Source organism: Prionailurus viverrinus, chromosome B2 (assembly GCF_022837055.1).
Source record: "Prionailurus viverrinus isolate Anna chromosome B2, UM_Priviv_1.0, whole genome shotgun sequence".
Classification (NCBI taxonomy): Eukaryota; Metazoa; Chordata; class Mammalia; order Carnivora; family Felidae; genus Prionailurus; species Prionailurus viverrinus.
The window spans coordinates 31519737-31536635 of record NC_062565.1 but is presented as its reverse complement, the minus strand read 5'-3'; the positions used below and the strand labels follow the sequence as shown (position 1 = coordinate 31536635).

The 16899-nt window shown below is 41.4% G+C and overlaps 1 protein-coding gene and 1 pseudogene across 1 annotated transcript; one reads left to right on the top strand and one right to left on the bottom strand.

The window, feature by feature from the left end:
- Positions 1-3103: 3103 nt before the first annotated feature.
- On the top strand, positions 3104-3579 carry LOC125166291 (protein CDV3 homolog; annotated as a pseudogene).
- Positions 3580-8004: 4425 nt separating this feature from the next.
- Positions 8005-12870, bottom strand: LOC125166290 (HLA class II histocompatibility antigen, DR alpha chain-like). The gene is made up of 5 exons (XM_047860136.1): positions 12711-12870; positions 10824-11069; positions 10081-10362; positions 9610-9775; positions 8005-8412 (listed from the first exon to the last, which is right to left on the bottom strand). The coding sequence occupies exons 1-4, from the start codon at positions 12790-12792 to the stop codon at positions 9621-9623; spliced, it is 765 nt and encodes a 254-aa protein (XP_047716092.1). The 5' UTR covers positions 12793-12870; the 3' UTR covers positions 8005-8412; positions 9610-9620.
- Positions 12871-16899: the final 4029 nt, after the last annotated feature.

Here is a 16899-nt window from a genome sequence, read left to right as displayed (position 1 = left end):
TACCTCTGGTAATCAAGACTAATGGGGGTTGTGGAAGGACAGGCACAGAGACTGATAGAACAGTAGAGAGAATCCAGAAATAGACCCACACCAACTTATTTTTAAAATTTTTTAAGTTTATTTTTTAATGTTTATTTATTTATTTTGAGAGAGTGAGAGAGAGACAACATATGAAGGGGAGGGGCAGAGAAAGCAGAAGAGAATCCCAAGTAGGGATTCTCAAGCAGAGACCCCAGGGCTCAAACTCACGAACCATGAGATCATGGTTTGAGCAGAAATCAAGAGTCAGATGCTTACCCAACTGAGCCACCCAGGCGTCCGCCAACTCATTTTTGACAAGGTGCAATGCAACTCAGTGGAAGATGGGTTGTCTTTTCAAACAATGGTGTTGGAACACATGGATATCCATAGGCAAAAACAAAGCAAACAAAATGGGAGAAAAAAAGGTGTGCCTGGGTGGCTCAGTCGGTTACATGTCTGACTTTGGCTTAGGTCGCGATCTCACGATTCATGGGTTTGAGCCCCACATCTGGCTCTGTGCTGACAGCTCAGAGCCTGGAGCCTGCTTGGGATTCTGTGTCTCCTTGTCTCTCTGCTCCTCCCCTGCTTGCACACTGTCTCTCTCTCTTTCTCTGTCACAAATATAAATAAGCATTAAGAAAAATGGGAGGGGAAAAAGAAAAGAATTAGACCAATTCTCACACTTTTTATAAAAATTCACTCAAAAGAAATTATAAAAGTCAAGTGTAAAATTAAAAAAAAAAACAAGAGGAAATCTTTGGGACAAAATCTTTAGGCCTGGTGAAGAGTTCTTAGACATGACATCAATTGGGCCTTATCAAATTTAAAGACTTATTCTGAAAGATATCCTATTGAGAGGCTGAAAAGGTTAGCTACAGACAAAGAGAAAACATTTGCACACCCAAAATATCACAAAGAGCATGTGTCTAGAATCTGCAAAGAACTCTTAGGACTCCACAGTAAACACACACACACACACACACACACACACACACACACAGAGGAGACTACTCTAATTACAATATGGATGAAAGACATGAAGAGGCATTTATCAGAGAGAATATTCATATGGAAAATAAGCTCATTGAATGATGTTCAGCATCACTAGACAGGAGTGAAATGCAAATTGAGAATATGCTGAGATATCACTCTTTACCTACAGAAACAGTTAAAATATGAAATAGTGCCAATGCCAAACGATGACAAGAATGCAGAGAAACTGAAGTCTCCTGCACTGACAGGGGACGTGTACTGGTGCAGCCCCCTCTGGAGGATAGTTTGGCAGTTTCTTAAAAAATACACATACACTTACTTCCTAACCCAGGAATCACATTTCATGGCCTTTATGTCACAGATGAAAACTCACATTCACACAAAACTGTTCACAAATGTTCACAGCTGCTGTATTTGCTATAATCTCAAACTAGAAACCACCAAAAGGCCCTGCAGTAGGTGAACAGTTAAACAAACTGTGGTGCGTCCATATCATGGAACATTGTCAGCAATGAAAACGAGCAAACTGTGGAAATACCTGACAACCTGGATGGCTCTCAAACGCATTATGCTCGCAAAAAAGGCCAGTCTTGGAAAGTCCCCTACTGAATGATTCCATCCATCTAACATCCTCAAAATGACAAGTTATAGAGACGGAGCACAGATTAGTGGTTGTCAGGTGTGGAGTGATGGGGTCTGAAGGGAAGTGGTTGTGAATATAGAGGGAAGCAAGAGGGAGATCCCTGTGGTACTGGAATAATTCTGTGCTTGCCGGTGGTGGGGGTCACACAGAAGCACACATGGGATGGAACATAGGTGTATGACTGAACATGCACATTTTACCAGTGTGGTTCCTGGTTTTCATTTTGTATTTTTTAAAGATATAATCCTTTTGGGAAACTAGGTAAAGAGGTACACAAGGTCTTTCTATGCTGTCTTTTCAACCTCCTGTGTAACTATAACTATTTCAAAATAAAAAGTTGCCAAAAGGTGGCCTTCTGGCTAAAATCGAGAACCCTCACAACATCAAGTGCTAGCCAGCCAGGGTGTGGTACAATAGGCAAGGCACCATGGTGAATGTTTACAAATCTAAACACGCTGTTACCTTCCAGTCCTGCAATCACACTCCCACGTATTTACTCAAAGAACTGAAAACATAGGTCCACACAAAAACTGATACAGGAATGATTAAAGCAGCTGTGTTCATAATGTGAAAGGTGGAAGTAACCAAGATGTCCTTCGATAGGCGAATGGATAACCTGTGCAACAGCCATAAAATGAAGCATTATTCAGCAATTTTTAAAAAGCTATTAAGCTTTGGGGCGCCTGGGTGGCGCAGTCGGTTAAGCGTCCGACTTCAGGCAGGTCACGATCTCGTGGTCCGTGAGTTCGAGCCCCGAGTCAGGCTCTGGGCTGATGGCTCGGAGCCTGGAGCCTGTTTCCGATTCTGTGTCTCCCTCTCTCTCTGCCCCTCCCCCATTCATGCTCTGTCTCTCTCTGTCCCAAAAATAAATAAAAACGTTGAGAAAAAAAAATTAAAAAAAAAAAAAGCTATTAAGCTTTGAAAAGACTTGGTGAAAACTTAAATGCATATTGCTAAGCGAATGAATTAGTCTAAGACTAAAAAAGCTCTTACTGTATGATTTCAACTCAGGACATCCTGGAAAAGATCCCTATAATATAAAGGGTGAACCCTAGGCACCCACCCCCGCTGGCAGCTTGTCTGGGGAACCCTCCAGGAGGGGCCAGCTAGTGGTTGGAGTGGCACAGAGGCCAGCCATGTGACGGAAGCTTCCCCAAGCCAGGCTGGGTCCTCTCTCCCACCCCCCTACTTCCCCCCACTCCCATCCACTCCTGCCCCTGCACCTCCTGTCGCTGGCTGGGACTGTGACCAAGACAGAGGCACCCTCAAGTGGAAATAGGTCTGGGACCGAAGTGCTAGGCCCAGAGCAGCATTTATCGGGGGACATCTGCTCTGAGACTCTTGAGTAGTTCAGTGTTCCGACTTCAGCCCAGCACTTTGAGCTGAATTTTCTAACCATCTTGGCCTCTAAGCCCGAAAGGGAATTAGTCTCACGACAGCATTAAGGATGAAGATGAGTGGAAAGAATTTGAGCAAAAAGAGGTTTATTACAGTGGCCTCAGAGTTCAGGCAATGCCAATAAGTGAAAAGGAAGAAGATAACGAGAAAAGAGAAGATGCAGGTGATAACTGGGAAGAAGGTGGAGGTGGTGATGGTGGTATAGAAGAATCTTCAGGTCCCTGGAGTAAAACCGCTCCAGTACAAGCACCTCCTGCTGCAATAATCATTACGGAAACCAGCAATGACCAGTGGTGTGTATACGCCGCCTGGAGCCAGGTTAACCACAACGAGGAAAACACTGCAAGGCCCACCAGAAATCTACAGTGCCACACAGTCCCCAGTCCCTGCAGTCCTCTGCCAAGCATGTAGGAAGCTGGGAAATACCAAGCCTTGGTAAGGGCTGACTGCCTCAGGTTTGCTGCCCTGGGTGCAGACTTCATGTGCATCACACCTTCTGAACGCGAAGATTACAGCTAGTTAAGTGTGGTTGTGGAGCTTGAAACCAGCTCTCCTGGATTCCTATCAGAAATCCTGCAGAAAGTCAGCCATCTGGGTTCTGATCTGCTGCAAAAAATGAAAATTTAAGTGACCTTAATGTTAACCTGTCCTGTGCCCCATCCTTAAGGCATACTCTGTAGTGGGCTGTGTTAGACTTCCTGGAATGGGAGCTCTCAAAAGAACTCCTGTGTTCAATAATCTATGTAGGGCTGTGATTTTATAATTTAAAGTGGGAGTTGTATTCTGAGGTAACCACAAGTTAGAGTCAACCGTACTTGGGTCTATCAAGTGGGAGAGGGGGTAGGAGGGGCGTGATCTCATTTCTTTTAGTGATTTTTTATTTGGGTAGTGCTTTTTCTGTTCCGCTAATGTGGAACAGGCCCTTTTTTTTTTTTTTTGACTTGGAATAAGTTCTTTGACAGAGCATATTGCTTGGTTGAATAAGTAATCTGAAATATGCATTAGGATTGTGACACATCTCATGAATTTTCCAGTCCCTAGAGTGGAACAAAATAAAAGGGCAGTGGATGCAGGGGGCTCTACTTCAGGTGCTGCCAAAGCCTCCTCTAATCAAAGAGTGTGGTTTCTGCTCAGGCCACGTGATTCGCTGACCTGTCCTTATAAATTCAGAGCAATGTGATCAGAACCTTAACCTAAAACCCACTTAGGTTTTCACAGATCTTACATGATCTTTGAAAAGATTACCAGACATGCTTGTGCCCCAATTTTTAAGGTATTGGACATTCTGCAGATGCAATGACCGTGCCAGCTTAGCTCTGTTCTCAAACTTCTGGTATGTCTATGTTCATTTGAAAAGTCCAGGGCGAGAGAGACAGGTGACATAGCCCTTCTGTTTTTAAAAATTACAGCTTAAACTATCCAGTAATTTTTAGTCCTTAAAGGGACTTCAGGAAGCTACCCAGGATTACTGAAAAGCTTTTCCATCTAATGAGATAGTCTAGTAATTTACTAGTTTTGTATCTTTGGGTCAATAGAAATATTGCAAAGTGATGCATGACCGCTCGGTGCAGAGTCTGGGTTTCTCTATAATAAATCCCTTTGCCAAATGCAAGAGTTGCAGACTTGCTACTGGCCAGAGTGAAGCAAATGAGGGAGTAAAACTGTTCCTGTGGGGGGGGAGGGGGAACCCCTATGGGAGTTTAGTCTTGATGACAGTGTCAGTGCAGGAATCAGCTCCTGGGAGTTGACAGGATCTCCTGACAGGACCTGCCCACCACACCTGAGCCATAATGGTGTGGTCGGAGGTGGCAGGCAGGATGCCTGGCCTCTGGTGTATTGGGGTGAGTAGCTGAACCAGCCAAGGAGAGGTTGGATGATTAATCAAGAAACAAGAGATTCTTGGTCAAACTGAAGACTTCATGTGGGAACCAAAATTCTTAAATAAACTCTTGGACCTTGAGCCACATATTTCCCCTGAAAAGTATACATTTTTTTTCCAGCAAAATTTTGTTTAGGGGTTATGTTATTGAGGAATGAACTGAGATGAATGTGTGGAACTTTTATTTGGTGGCATACTATACTAGAAATCTAAAGGCCTGCAGGAGATAAAAAATTCCAACTCTTGTTATAACTTTTCGAAAGATTGTGAAATTATAAAAAATGCACATGAATCAAGTTTCAATATACTGTATGCTGGGTAGCTGAGGCAGTCCACTGTATCATCTCTTTCTTTGAATTCTCAGGCATGGTTTGGCAGTGCAAGGACTCTGTACATTAACAAATTCAATAAAAAGTAAATATATGCAAAAAAATACAAAGAGTGAACCCTAATCTAAACTATGGACATCAGGGAATAGTAATGTATCAGTGTTGGTTCATCAATTGTAACAAATGCAACACACTAATGACAAATGTTAATAAAGGGCGAAACTATTTGTGAAGCAGGAGGAAGATGCAAATTCTGAACTTTGTACTTTCTGCCCAATTTTTCTGTAAACTTAAAACTACGCTTCAAAGGTAAAGTATCCAAAAAATGTCTTATTATATGGAAGTATAGAGATGTTTTCTTTTTTATTCCACATGTGTCTGAGTTTTACTCTATTCCTATTGTACCTGTATTTAGAGTAAAAAAATTGAGCTTTGTAAAAGAAATACCTATGCCTATTTTCAAATTTCTGAAGATGTGGCTTTCATTATTTAAGCCATAGGTACAGAAACTTGATAGTTTTTAGTAAGTCCTATAAAGTGATAAAAGAGAAACTGAGGCATAAGATAATTTTCAAGAGTTGTTTTTTGTTTTTGTTTTTGTTTTTTTGAGAATTATTCAAATCTTGCAGTGCCAACCCCAAAATGGTGCAAGTTCTCTGACAGGAGCTTAGGGGAAAGGATTTGATAGAATAGATGCAGAAACAGAGCACAGAAATTACCTGAGTGGCTATACCTTATTCATTGGCCTGACTTGGAAAATCCCAGTTGGCTATTGGTGAATTTTGCTGGGGTATGAGTGCACTTAAAGGAACTGACTCTGGCTTAGGTTTCAGTTTGCTCATGTAAGTTACCAAGATGTTGGAGCCATCTCTGTCTGACGGCCTCCTAGTAAAATTACTCCAACAATTCCCCCATTTTGGTCATCCTTGCACACATGAGAGGTGGACCAAATTTCGTATTAGTGCCTCTCTGTCACCATCAGGGTTAAGTTGTTCTTGTTTCCCTGTGAAACTCTTAGGTTATCAGATCAGGTTCGTGGAAGGTGTTTGCACCTCACCGTTCATGCCATTTCTGCTTCTCCAAGTGCAGTGAGACCATCTGATGTACTGCTGGTGATTATAAACATGTGTTTAAGCCCCTTGAGAGAATGTAGCTTCATGACGACTATCAGGAGAATACCAAGGGACTGAAGTATGTCTCTTAGTCGGGACCCCCAGGTACCAAACCAGTTGGTATCAATGTGTTTTAGCCAAGAAGCTTGTTTTTTTTCCTGTATTTGAGTTTCTGTAACATTAGAGGCATTGATCCAGGAGCAGCAGGAGGTATTTGCTATGGCACAGACTCCTTCTTCAGCTAATAAGCAATCTAAAGCAATTGTATTACCCAAGACCACCTTATCAGTTCCAAACGATCCTTATGGCTAAGTGGTATATTTTGGGGTGATCTATTTTGCTACCCATCAAAGTCATCTTGCTTTGGTTTTTCTGAGATTTTTATCATCGGGCTGTAGAAATTCTGAGAAAAAGTAATAGAATTTATCACTTTTGCAACATTATTACCACTAAGTGGTAGACCTCATTACTCTTCTTGCAGTTTTCCTTTATTTTTTTTTTTTTAACATTTATTTATTTTTGGGACAGAGAGAGACAGAGCATGAACGGGGGAGGGACAGAGAGAGAGGGAGCCACAGAATCGGAAACAGGCTCCAGGCTCCGAGCCATCAGCCCAGAGCCCGACGCGGGGCTCGAACTCACGGACCGCGAGATCGTGACCTGGCTGAAGTCGGACGCTTAACTGACTGCGCCACCCAGGCGCCCCTCCTTTAATTTTTACAATAACTCAGTATGATAAAAATTCCCACCAGTATATTCGTGAAAGGAATCAGGTAAGTTGAATTAAGTAAGGTATCAGTGAATACACAGCTAGTGAATGTATAGCAAGATGAACCCCAAGTTGACATCAATGCAACATCCCTTATTTGCCACTCTAACAAACTGTCAGGATAATTAATCTTTATGGTTTTGGGTAGGCTCTGCTAGCCATTTAGAAATAAAGATCAAGTAATAGTTTCACAGATAAATGAGCAATATCCCCCTGTGTCTTAAATATTTTTTCCTTCCATTTTAATGTCATGTTCTGCCCAAACTCCCACTTTTTACTTGATTTTTCTACTCAGGGATACATATCCAATCCAAGACTATTCTAGGAATAAGTCAGACCATTCTCCTGGAAATGAAATAGGCATCCAAGACTATGTCAATAAAATGGGTAATGCTGATCCACAACGTTCGATCCTATTTTTCATTAAACCTGGACGGATGTAATTGATATGTAATACTGTAAAGTATATGAATCCTCCTCTATTGTCTCCCCACTCCACTCCCATCTGCTCCTCATCATCAGTCTCATTATCTAACGCTGAACCCTAGGCTTCCACATTCATCCTACCAGAGATCCAGATATGTTATTAACTTAGGGACTCAAGAACCAAAATCAGATTCTGAAACCATTGCTAAGTAGAGATCTCCCAACAAACTCTACTCCAGGGTTTTCCTAGGGGGACTGGACCACAGCAATTGGATTGCTTATGGATTCTACAAGTGAGGCATGGTCCTAATGAACCTCGATATTTCTGATTACTTACAGAATTTATCACACACATTCAACATTAACACATTTCAGGAAGAAAGAATCACATATATTTCCTAGTCCCTATGAAGAACTGGTTTAGACACCAAAACTTCATCTCAGACTCATCAAAAGTTTATTGTGCTCAAAAAATCACAATTACAGTTTGAAGAAACCCAAGCAATAAATGTAGAAATGATGTCTATATTGAACATTCAAAAGGTTCCATAATAGAGAAAGGATCTTCTAGGGTCTATTCCAGAGGCATTACATGGTGATATTAAAATGAAGACAGAAAATGGAGGAAAACATACCCAAGAAGGGGCAACAATCAGGGAATAACTAGATGTCAGAGTCTGGACAGATCAGGAAGGCATCATTATTCTTAGAATAGCTAAAGGGCTGAAAATGCTGGAGAAAAGTTGTCTTCTGTGAGGTGCACAATTGGAGTATTGCTGGGCTCATGAAGCTATTAAAGCACAAATTTCTTCATTGATCTTCTCTTTAGGAAATGCCATTGCCTGTAGCAGGACACACATAGTTACTAAAGTGTTAAGATGAATACTTCAAGCTCTCTTTTCAGATTCCTTCCTTTCTCCCTTGATCCTTTCATTTGGAAAAGTCTCTTTACATTTTTTTTATTTGTTTGTTTGTTTGTTTTTATGGGGCGCCTGGGTGGCTCTGTCAGTTAAGCATCCAACTTCAGCTCAGGGCATGATCTCACAGTTCACCAGTTTGAACCCTGCATCAGGCTCTGTGCTGACAGCTCAGAGCCTGGAGACTGCTTCAGATTCTGTGTCTCCCTCTCTCTCTGACCCTCTCGTGCATTCTCTCTCTCTCTCTCTCTCTCTGTCTCTCAAAAATAAATAAAACATTAAAAAATAATAAAATATAAATATTTTTTATTTTAGAGAGAGAGAGAGCATGAGTGGAGAAGAAGGGTAGAGGGAGAGAGAAAGAGAGAGAGAGAGAGAGAGAGAGAGAGAGAGAATCCCAAGCAGGCTCCACACTCAGCCTGTAGCCTGCTGTGGGGCTCAATCCCACGACCCTGAGATCATGACCTGAGCTGAAATCAAGAATTCGATACTCACCTGCTGAGCCACTCAGGAAACCCTGATTTGGAAAAGTGTCTTAATATTCATCTAACCCAAGTAATAGTAAATACAATCTAGTAAATATAACCTTTCCAACATGAACTGCATCCCCTACTCTCCAAGTAAGCATGAATGAGCAGACCACGGCTTACGTTCTCTTGGAAGTTTCCACACCACTTTTCAGATTACAGAAATAAAAACAGGCAATGGCCTTCAAGGGATTTTCATTTCATCCAGTGAATTTATCTTAACCCCACAAGAGCCAACCTCTGGAAATGTTTCTGAACTGATGTACCGCTTCAGAAAATATAAACCAGAAGTGCCCAGATCCTTCCTAGATCATTTGGTTTATAAGTATTATGTGCATCAATGGTCTTAGGTAGTAAAGATAACTTCCAAGATTGAATTTGTGGTCTAGGTGTACATGTATGCGAAAGAATATGGGATCTTAAAACCTTGGGATACCAGATGATGCCAAAGTCTGATTCTGTCCAGCAAAGATAAATCAAGAGCCATGACTTTCCTGTCATTTTCTGTTAAAGACATCACACATCCTTTTCTCCATTCTGTTTCCTACCCTTGGAAAACTCCATATATGTCTTCCTCTGACCACATGACACCCACCTGTGGATGCCTCACAGAGGCCCTCTGCGTTCACCAGCATTGACCTTGCGCATGCCCTTGATGATGAAGATGGTTCCAACAATGATGCCCACCAGACCCACGATCAGGCCCAGGGCACACACCACATTCTCTGTTGTCTCTGGGAGGGGGGTTTGTGCATCAAACTCTGGGGAAAATAAAACAGAGTACAGTACAGAAGTAATGACAGTCATATGGAGTAGCACCTAGAACCAAATGTAGGGTGTTTAGTCAAATGAATAGTTACTACACAATTAAATAAGAGGAAGACAGAATGGTGGATGAAAGGAATGCAAATTAACAAGTGGGGGGAGCTGAATAATGGGATAAGACAAGGAATAGGATGTGCAGCAATTGTTATGGATGTGTTAGAGTACTCTGGGTCCCTAAGCACCAGACACATGCATCACGGGAGGAAACCATAGAATGAAGGAGACTGAAGATAGTCCATACCCCAGTGCTTGAGAAGAGGCTCATCCAAACCCCAGTGCTCCACCTTGCAGTCATAGACATCCTCCGTCGAGGGTAGGAAAGGGAGATAGTGGAACTTGCGGAAAAGGTGGTCTTCCCGGGGCAGGAAGACGGTCTCTGACACTCCTGTGGTGACAGGCTTTCCATTTCGAAGCCACGTGACATTGATCACTGGTGGGGAGAACTTGTCGATGAAACAGATGAGGATGTTGGGCTCTCCCAGTTCCACAGGGCTGTTTGAGAGCACCGTCACCTCGGGAGGTTCTGGGGACACATGACAGAAATTAGGCCTCCCTGCTTAGGCTATACCCTCTCCCTCCCACTGAAGCTTTTGAAAAAGCAATTGGAAATGTGCCTGAGAATCTATGCCACAGTCTCAGATACTTATCTCTGATACTCTCCCTCCTGAATTGGAACCAATGTTATGGTATAATATATATTGGGATATTTTAAGTAATGGGTATAATTTTATTTCTGTCTCTCCTGGCATAGATTTGGAGCAATGACTCACAGTATAAGTGACTGTGGATGGTGAGGATAAGATGTGAGCACCTCAGGAAAGGAATAAACTTATATACTGTTCTTGGGCCTTTGGCATGAGAGGTAGGGGCTTGCTGATAGCAACTCTAGGCCCCTGGGAGGGAAAGTCAGTCACAAAAAAGTAACACAAGCCAAAGCATCTGTTTCAAAGTTAGGATTCCAATGTCTAGCAGTGTAGAAGTTACCATTGGTGTTTGGGGTGTTGTTGGAGCGCTTTATCAAGATGTCCAGGTTAGCTTTGTCCACAGCTATATTGGCCAAGGCACCCTGGGCCTCAAAGCTGGCAAAACGTCCAAATTCTTCAAGCCGCCACACTGTCTCCTTCTTTTCCATATCCACATGGAAAATCTCATCACCATCAAAGTCAAACATAAACTCTCCTGATGAGTCAGGCTTCAGATAGAACTCAGCCTGGATGATCACATGCTCCTCTGAAAAGGCAGGAAAGGTGTTAGGGTGGGAGAAGAAAGGTGGAAGAGAGAAAGAAGATCCAGGATGTGAGACAAACATGTTGGCAGGGGCAGTGGAACAATATGGAGTGGAGCTATATGGAGTGAAGGAGTGATGGAGGGCAGGGATGAGTCTGAAGATGAGGGTCAGGTGGAAGACATCCATGTTGAACACAGCTGGAGGGCAGAAATAAAGGGGCAGAGTTAGAGAGGGTGGATTGAAGGAAATGAGGGCTGAAAATCCGAGTCTTGTGAAGCCGTTGTTTGGCTCCATGTTACTAGCTGAGAAATGACTCCCTATTTGGAAATACAGCAGCAGCTCCTGAAAGAGAATTGTTCACTCACTGCATTTTCCTGGCAATTAAATACACTTAGACAAGAATTCTAGGGCATCTCTCAGAACATTGTAATATAAGAAGAGGGGAAAACTGTTTAAAAGGCTGGGTTCTGAACTGTGGAATCAAATTAAATCTTTAATTCTTATTCAGCTACTTAGTAACCTTGAATTGATTAGTTTATCTACTCATATGTTATTTTCCTACTATACTTTCCTGTGGTTTTGCTTCTACCTTGGCTTTGTCTTTGGAATTAAATGAGGCAAGCAAAGTAAGTAATTTCTTAGTACATTTTTAGGCTTGTGACAAGCATTTTAGGGTTAAAGTTGCTTTGTATTTAAGGAACAGAGACACCTCTAGCTTCCCCTTCTATCCCAAGGGAAGAGACTCTATCTTACAAGGTATGTATCTCTATATGTGGCTTTTTCTAGGCAATAGAAACTTAAAATTTCTATCATGGGTCTTGGAGTTGGATTATTACATTACTTATTTCCAGTGTACCTGCCACCCTCTGTGGGATCAGTCTGAGTGAAGGATACTTTTTCATAATACATTTTCACAGAAGTAAACATTTCGTGTGGAGATGACAGAGAATAATAGCAGAATCTCCATATTCTTACTCATTGTTCTACTCTTTTGTGAAAATCACTAAATGATAGTGACCATAGATCATTGTAAAATCTACTGAAGGGGTGAAGGGGATATCCCTCTCCCAAGAGGAAGTAAGTTAAATGCATTTTGTATCAGCATAAATACCTGCCCTTACCCTCCCTTGGATAGATTAATTGCTTTTGGTGACTTCCCTTTCTGGTGATCTTCAGTACAATGTCTGTGCTTAAAATATGCTGACAGGATTCAATTGCCAAAACATAACTACCATGTATTTGGCTGAGAACCAATGGTAACAACTTCTCAAATTTTTTTCCTCATTTAATCATACAAAATTATGTGAGATTTTTAAATTTACTTATTTTCCAGAAAAAGAAATTAAAACCCAGACGTTAGCTTACATTAATGCCTCTCAGAAAATATTTTCACTTCAAGTCTGGCTGATCTCAAAGTCAATGGTATTAATCAATACTCAGCTTTTGTTCCTCTCAACTAAATGTGACTGACTTCAATTTATGATAAGATATTCAAACTATAATTTTTATACTTTCAGATTTAGACCACATGAAGACTGCCACACTTTCCCTTCAGCCCAAAGATTGTCTTGCAAATAGTTACAGTTTATCTCTCAAATGTTCTTAGAGCTTATATCCAAAGTTTTGTTTCTCTTAGCACTTACCTTTGATAGCCAATGATTCCTGAGGACCCATCAGTAAAGCCATGATGAAAAATCCTAGCACTGGGACTCTACTTACGGCCATTTTCTTCTTTGGCGATTTTATAGGGGTCAGTAGAGCTTAAGAGTGGGGTAGAACTGACAAGAATAAAGGAAAAGAGAATGTAAGGTATGATAGAGTCTGACTGATTAAAATTCAAATAAATTGAGCTGAAGCCAATCAGAAAAACTTTTGAGATGACACATCTGTTGCTAAGGAAAGAGCTCTTGTAAAGGGTCAGGAAAGGAAACACTTCGTTCATTAGATAAAGAAGTAGAGTTTTAATCAATTAATCAAAACAAATAAACAAAAAGAGCAAAAACTCAAGTTTTTGAGAATGTTGTGCATTCAGCCATAGACTGTTTCATCCCAATATAAGTTCTAGAAACAGATGTACCTGAAGCACTGAGAATAAAATCTATGGAAACACCCTGTGTGACAATTAGTGACAGATTATGCCTCTGTGCTGTGATAGCTGGGGAGTTATTTAAGGGACAACAAATCATCTAAAGAGAAGGTAAATTGTCATGCTATGGAGAATACTTGATTCTTGACAGTACTGGGTGACATAGCTTCACTTAAAAAGCTCCTTATTGCTTCAGGATTCTTCTCCAGTTTCCTAGACTCCCAGATGGACAACTCAGCCCAAAAGCTGGGAATCCCTGGCACTGTACTATATTTACAGAACATCAGTGGGGAACTCTGGTGTCAACACTCCTCTAGCTGGAGAGGGATGGAAGAGATGTCATAGGTAATGGTTACTGGAAGCAGTGGACTGTAAGGGGGGGGTACCTTTTCCTAATCCCCACCATACTAAATATGACCTGAGACTGGAGTGGACCGCTGGGGATACACCTCATTTGAGGAATCAAGGTGATGCATAGGGTGGAGTAAATTGGGCAAAGCTTATTTTACTGGGGGCAATAGAGATAATAACCTGCAGGAGGGCTTTACCATAACTTTCCTCATGTCATAACATTATGAAAGTTCTCCTCATGACATAAATTATTGCAGTTCTGATTCTAAGAATTTATTTTGATGCTCACCATTGAGAAACTTGAAAGTTAACACACTCTGGCCCTCATGTTTCTGGACATACAGTGCCGTAGGAAGGAAAATTAAGCCATACATAGAAAGGGCTAGAATCTGAATACTTTCAATAAAGAGAGAACTGTCAGTGAGACAGACCACCAGATGGTGAGTTCACTGTTATTATCAGTCATGACACATATACTTTGGGCAGATTGTCTATACTGTTGTGCTAATGTCTTATCCGCTGCTGGATAAGATATCCACCCACTGCTGCCTTCACAAATCATGAGAGAAAAAACTCTGCACATTACTGATTACCTGATCATATACAAGGGCTTTGAACATCCTCTACCACTGACTTCTAGATCACTTAGAAGAGACCCACAGCAGTTTTGCCCTAAAATTGTTAAGAAATACACTTCCTGGAGGCAAAAGAATGGTCCAGATGAGAGTTCTACAGTATCAGTCTCTGCTGAGAGTCTGGTCCTATGATTTAGGCTTGTCATCTCCTCCTCAGAGGTCAAAACAAATATAATTTCTCTATGACTGCCCTTTGCTGGCTGTCATACTCTTTGGTTTTTATAAGTTGCTCAATGAATATATGGTAAACTCAAAGACAATTTACAGAAAAATATCTTAAATGTCATAACAGCACTTTCAAACTAAGGTGTTGCTCAGCAACTTATGATATTGCTTAGTTCTAGAATGCTGATTGGTTCTCCTCATGAGATTACCAAATTGGGAGACGTTAGAAAATACTTTCATTTCCCTTTCCCTGTGACAAGAGAGATGTTCCTATCCAGACACTACTCATGGTCTCCTGTTTTCTTCCTATACTCTAGCTTCCTTAGTCTGAGGGGATTTCTGAGGGCACCTGAGTGAGTTCTTTTCGGTGACATCAAATGGTGAGGAGCCACTGTACTAGTCAGAGTTCAGTCTGTAAATAGAAGTCCCTATAGACACTTTAAACAGAATCGTTTGTTACAATTCTCCTGTATTACAAGGACTTATACCTTTAAAGTGTTAGGAAGACTGGAGGAGCAAAAGTCAGTGTGTACCCCTAAATCCAGGAGGTCAGGAAACTGTCTCCTCTAGAGCCCCAAAGAAAGGACTGTCTTGGAAACACAAGGCTGTTGCCAAGACTCCTGTGTGTGAAACTCTTATGTCTACCACATGAGATAGCTTCAACCTACCTGCCACTTCCCAAATCTCATAATACTAACTTTTACTGGCAGCATGTAGACCATGTTCAGATCTTGGACAAAAAGAGCCTGTAATAATCTTACTTCTATTACCTGTGATACAGACAAGACATAGAAGTTAATGGGAATTTTTCCTTAAATTACTAAATGCAATATGTACACCTTATCTTTGGTTCCTTCACAATACCAAACCTATAACCAGAGGAGTATTTGGGGGTAATAGGTAAGTAAGGCCTGGAAATGAGATAAGTTCCATGGAACCCAAGGCCACAAGTGTGTGTATGTGTATGTGTATGTGTATGTGTATGTGTATGTGTATGTGTATGTGTTGGGGCAGGGGAGGTTGGTAATTTAGGACCCACATCTCAGAATATTTCCCTGCCATCCAACCACAGTTTCCATTGTTATGATTTGAACATCTGTAGTCAGGTTGTTTTATAGTACCCAAGTTCTGTTCTAAAAGGCACAAGCCGAACTCGATAACTAAGAAATTCTAAAGGAATAGATTCACCACAGAAGCCTAAGAGTGTTTGCCTTCAACAGCTGTCCCCACATGACCAATTAATGGTTTGACTCCTTACTCAGAACCTCCTCCTAATTTTAGACATTCTGCCACCTTGTTTTCAGAAGTCATTTCCAACTCCACATGCCATCTTTCCCACTCCATATCCAGCACAAATCCCAGAAATGTAGGACATTCCAATGCAAAGTTGTTTCCATCTTCTGAAAATGTGCCTGCCCTCACCCGTGAATCCTCCTTTCACCTCTTCTTCCAGGAATAGAAAGTGATTTTACTCCACAGTCCAGGTAAGAAAGTCAAGAAATGGCATTCTTAAATATTATTCTCTATTGCATGAGATCTAAAGTGTGGAATTTATCTAATTCCAAATGATCTTATAGAATACAGATGTGTTTGCATACATATACCTGTATTGTGTGTGTTTGGGGGAAGGAGAGCTGGAAAAGTCTTCATTTTTAATTGGTCACATTAATATATATTTTTGCTTAACAATTACCTGTTGAAGATGTTTTGTTTAAGGAATTTGGTCAGCAATTAGGGCCAGAAGTTGGCTGTAGGTCAGCCACTGCAAGGTAACAGACCCAGCATCATTTACTTGCAAGGCTCAGAGGTTTCTATGAATATATTTGTCAGGTTGGATGTGGCCCATTTGGTTGTAAGGCAGGGTTGTGTTGGACAATAGGGAGGGGTATATGGGTAAGATGTGGAGAGGAGTGCAGGTGGTAAATTCAAGCCTAGAGGAGGTGTCGGTAGTGGTGGTGGAAACAAAATGAGGAACAGAATATGTTGTGGAGGTGTTAGGTGGAAAGCAAAGCTGTAATCCAGTACATTTAGCAGTGAAAACAGCATGGAGAGGTCCCTGATCACGGAGTTGAGCAGGTCAAACTGGGGGTATTGTGAGGAAGTACTTATGTAACTAGGATGGTTTAGAATACATTGTTTGGCTTCATTGACATAAAGATAAAATGCTGTTTAGTCCTTCCAGGCAGATGGCAGGGGACTTATGGTTTACAAGCATTTTGCTAAAGGTTAGCTTTCTGAGGCAAGTGCTTAGCTCTTTCAGAAAAAAAAAAAAGTACTCTCTTGGGTCCTCATTGTCAATCATTTGGAGGTATGTTTGCAAATAAGCCTCCAGGTTGACAGTTAATATAATCATTTCCCTCCTTGTGTGGGAAAAAATGAGAGGAAAAAATTCCAATGTCCCACAAGTTTGGGGCACATTGTCTTCCTTGTTGCTCTCTTGGGTTGTGGTGTGGCCATCTGAGGTAAAATCATCTCCAACAGTAAGCTCTCAGGAAAGGGTGATGTTGTCTGTGGAGTTGGTGTGCTTGGGAGTGGTGGAGGCCAACCTGGCGGAGGGTGGCCTTTCCATGAAGAGATCAATGAAGGGTATAAGTG